Source organism: Agelaius tricolor, unplaced genomic scaffold, assembly GCF_023055355.1.
Source record: "Agelaius tricolor isolate 1412-34295 unplaced genomic scaffold, bAgeTri1.0.p SCAF_7, whole genome shotgun sequence".
In the NCBI taxonomy this organism is placed as follows: Eukaryota; Metazoa; Chordata; class Aves; order Passeriformes; family Icteridae; genus Agelaius; species Agelaius tricolor.
Window position 1 is genome coordinate 13,735,582 of NW_027269267.1, and position 4,419 is coordinate 13,740,000.

At 40.4% G+C, this 4,419-nt stretch overlaps 1 protein-coding gene across 1 annotated transcript in view; it reads right to left on the reverse strand.

Moving 5' to 3' along the window:
• Positions 1-475: 475 nt before the first annotated feature.
• POLA1 (DNA polymerase alpha 1, catalytic subunit) overlaps positions 476-4,419 on the reverse strand; it is a 183,370-nt gene continuing 179,426 nt past the window's right edge. The window contains 2 exon segments of the mRNA XM_071430367.1: positions 476-1,620; positions 1,622-1,761. Of these exon segments, the coding sequence (XP_071286468.1) occupies positions 1,585-1,620; positions 1,622-1,761 (176 nt within the window). The 3' untranslated portion in view covers positions 476-1,584.

The following is a 4,419-nucleotide window of genomic DNA, read 5'->3' on the forward strand; positions in this document are numbered from 1 at the left end:
AACTCCAAATAAAGTCTGTTTTACACTATTAACCCAACTAAACATATTGGGAAGGATCAATAGCTCACCAGGGTGGGACAACACCTGCACACCAGCAGAGACTGCACAGATTCCATTTCCCACTGTAGTGATTCCATGTGAGCAGAAATGAAAGGGTTTAGTTCCAAAAGTTGCTAGGAACATGACTGTGTATTTAGGCATATTCAAACTGACACTACCCATACTGACACACAGCTTCTCCCAAATGCCACTCTGGGGACAAATGAATGTCATAAAATACTCTGAACACAATCAGATACATGAATCCCTACAGTGCCCAACATGTTCATGCTGATCCTCTTACTTTTTCTTCAAACTTCCTTTGTTAATGGCTGTTCATCCTAAAAACAGACACAAAAGCAATTCTGTAAGACCAGAGGTCCAGAGCAATATGACCTAGCATTCATATTTTTAACCATCAGATCATAGAATCAAATTCTCTTTTACTAGAAAACTTTATTTTTTTTCCTTCAAGTGTGAAAAAAACTTTACATTTTACACTGTTTAAGATTTAAAAGCAATTTTTATAACCTTACATTAATATATCACATTGCAAACTAAACAGTGAACAGAGTATACAACAATATTTTGTGTACAAAAGCATGTACCCAAATTTATTCTCTTGTCATATCTGCTTGTTGTTTTATTAGAAGTAAATGAAAAATACAATTTTTTTGTAAAAACTGTAAAATCTCCAACACAATAATTATTACAGAACAGTAACTATGATTTGCTGCTTTCCATTCCCCTGTTATTGGTTACAATGCCATCCCAAAAATATTTTTCTCTATCAATTGCTTACTTTCAAATACTTTGAAATGAAACACATTTATATCCTCTGCATGAGTGAAATGGGTTTTGTTCATGTGCATGTCTTTAAATCCACACAGAAATTTTCAACGTGGCAAAATGCTATGCTTAAAGATGCTTGGAAAGACTCCTAATAAAAAGATGGTCCCTATTTTTAGCACCTCCAGGTTTCAGTCGTTCTTTAATGAATTTCAAAGTAAAGTGTCCCTACCTCTGTTCAGAAGGTAATAGGACATTTAAATGCATTTAGGTTTAGTATTGTTTTTAATTGGTATGTTTATGATCAGGAAGAAGATAAACCGTGAAAAGGCAAAACATTAGTGCTCCTACTGAGACCTCTACTAACCTCTCTTCCTGAGAGCACCTCTAGTAAATACCCTGGAGCAAAGTCTAGGATCACTTACATTCCAGCAACTCTCACTGGGAATTATCCAATTAAAGCAGCAATTCCCCCACCCCCTTTTCCCTCATAGGTCTAAATACACAACAAAAAATATTGCAAAAATCAACTACTCCATATTTTAATAACCCTGGTTTCTCAATGAAGAAAAAAAGGATAAAAACACCTTGAATACTTCATATCCACGAGAATCATACATCCTGTTTTCATCTCCCATTTTTCCTCCTCCAAAGAGACAAGATTATTAAAACATCATTGTACATACTGAAATAGAGTATTGCTGAAGAGATCATTACTGCTAAACAAGGGACTGGCCTCCCTCCATTTTTCATCAATCACTGTCTTTCATTCCTGGGCTCTCCCACAGATCTATCTTCCTATACTGATGGTGAAGAGTTTGCCAAGGTTCACTTCTGAGTAGCCACTCATGGCCAGGCATTTGTCTACGGTGCTCTTCAGGCTTTTGTAGGCCTCAGAGACTTCCCTCCTGAGTTGCTTCTTCTTCAAATACTCTAGAAGAACAAAGAGGAAAAACCCAAACACAAAGAGGGATTAAATGACCACAAAAAGACAGGATTTTTGCATTCATTAGACTGTGAATCAAAGTATTTTAAAACGAGGTGAATGTTGTAGATAGCAAAGAGCACGTTTGTGGCAAGCTCTCCCACGTTCTGCTGCCTTTCCTGCAGGAGATGGTGAGGGGCCATGGTGAACCCTGGCCATGGAGCCAAGGCTGAAGCTCCCTCAGCCCCACCAGCACAGGAGCAGTGGGAAAACTGGCAAGAGCCACCCCTAGTCCAGTTTTGTGATCTAGCTGGAGTGAAATGGGGGTTCACTAAGTCACAGCAGAGAAAGTAAGCAATAGTTGGGCTGGGTATGAAAGGATCCCATTTAAAAGGGGCAGGTGCCCTCACTTAGTGAGAACTATCCAGAGTCCCCAGGGGTTGGAAGTAGGGAGAGATTCTGCCCCAGGATGGCTTCAGAAGTGAAGGAAATCACATTCTTGTCCAATTCATGTCCCTCATCCCTCATCTACTGGCACTGGCACAACCTGGGACACACTTATCACCAGTCTTGTGAGTTCTCAAATGAACTTTGTGTGCAGGACAGGAATCGTGATCCTCAGCTCTAGGGAGGCACTGGAAGGAAAGGGGAAGTAGCACAAACAAGGAGAATTCCATGCTACTTTACCCTAAAATGGAGAGAAGATGCCCAGTATCTCAACCAGGAGATGTCAGGTTCACCTGATCCATGAATGAAGAGGCTCCTAAATGCTTGATAAGAGATGTCTGGGGGACATGCATTTACTCACCTGTACCTTTATGTGTGTGCAAAGTCACATGCATGAGCCTGAACATATTGCAGCAGCAAAGACCAAGCTGTTCTATTTCTGTTGTTTTTTTTTTTTTTTTTAAATCAAATTTTCTGCCATTAAGAAAAACACACCCAAGGGATTTTGTTTGGGTGATTATCCAGCTTTTCATTTATAAAAGCTGTGAACAAAGACTAAAAGAGCAAAATATTCCACTACTCCATTATACAGCAATGCCAGGTGGATGCAGATCTGGCACAGTTCTGCTCCTACTTTCCAACCAACTCCACATTCTAGGAACACCAGCTCCTACCCCAAAGCCTGTTCCTGCAGCTGTACCTTGGAGCACTGGAGAGCACACAGACTGCAGAACAGGGTGCCCTCCCAGGCAGCTTCCCTGCTCTTAGACTGGAGGGACTCCACACCCAGCAGCACCAGGAGAGCACAGCACAGGTACTTGCAGGTCAACATTTGAAGCCACTGAGGTGCATGTGAGCCACTAACACCATCCTTCTATTGCTCATTAGCTTTGCCTCACTTCTCCCTGACACCTCCACAGCCCTCCTGGTCCTTTGAATATGTAAGGGGAAATCCATCCCCTCTCAAACAGCTATTAGTCTACAGCACAAGTTAAGATGAAAAACCAATTGTCTCTAAAATCAGTGGAGTTTATTTAAGAAAAGGTTTTTGGGGAGAGGGACACTCTGGTTTTTTGAGTCTACATGTATGAGGGGTGAAATGTCTCATTTTTGTGACAAGTCACACCTCACCTCTGTGATGTGACTGACATGAAGGTGTCCCTTCAGACAGCTTCATCTCAGCAGCCAAGGATGCTACATGAGGAGATGGCAGGGATGGGAGGCATGGTGACAGAAAAAGCTATTACAGTTTTGAGGTTTGTGAAGTTCTCCTCCCTGAGGATTTACAAATATTTCTGCAGAGCCTCAGATGTTGTAGTATGAGCTCAGAAGACCAGCTCTGGGTACAATAAAAACAGCAATGTTTTACTGAGAAATTGCCACCTGCTTAGGTTTTCCATGTTATTCACAAAGTTCCACTGAAGTTAACTGCTTTGCATAAAGCTATCAACTCTTTAAAAATTAAATTAAAAATTTAAATTAACAATGCCCGAGTAAGTGAATACATTGATTAAAAGCACTTTGATAAGCACCATTCATGCATTGTTGTGAAGGAGTTATGTATTGTGTCTGGGCAGTAAGCAAACAGAGGAAGATGCCTTGTTGAAGATTCCACATTTTTACTGTTACACAGACAGTAATGACTTAAAATCTATTAGCAGAATTGGATTTTCCTTAAGCTGCAACTCCAATATAACAAAAGCTTGATTATGTGAATCTGCTCATTAACAGGCTGAAGTCACTATGGCATAAACACATTTAACGATTCTGAAAGTATTTAGATATAGGGTTAAATTAAACAAACCTTGAAAATTGTCTTAACCAGATCCATAAAAACACCAATCCCACTTTGCCACAAACTGAGCTCTCACTTGTTTATGTATTTTCAAGATTAATGATATAATAAGTGTGTTTACTTGCAACTGCTCACATTAGCCAAACCATGCTCTTTATACCAAGGAACTGTGGAAAATGCCATCCTTGTACCTCAAAACTAGGCCAAAATAGTTTAAAGCTTCCTGGAGCTCAGGAGGGACCAAGGTAAAATACATCAATGTGAACAGCTGGCACATGTGAACAGAGCAGGAAGGCACATTAATCATTAGAACATTGAGGCAAACAATACACCAGGGATGAAAGTAGGGAACAGAAATACAGACCCGTGTACAGCTCCAATTCAGGCTTCAGGGCTCCAGCCATCCCACTAACAGAGCTCCCAG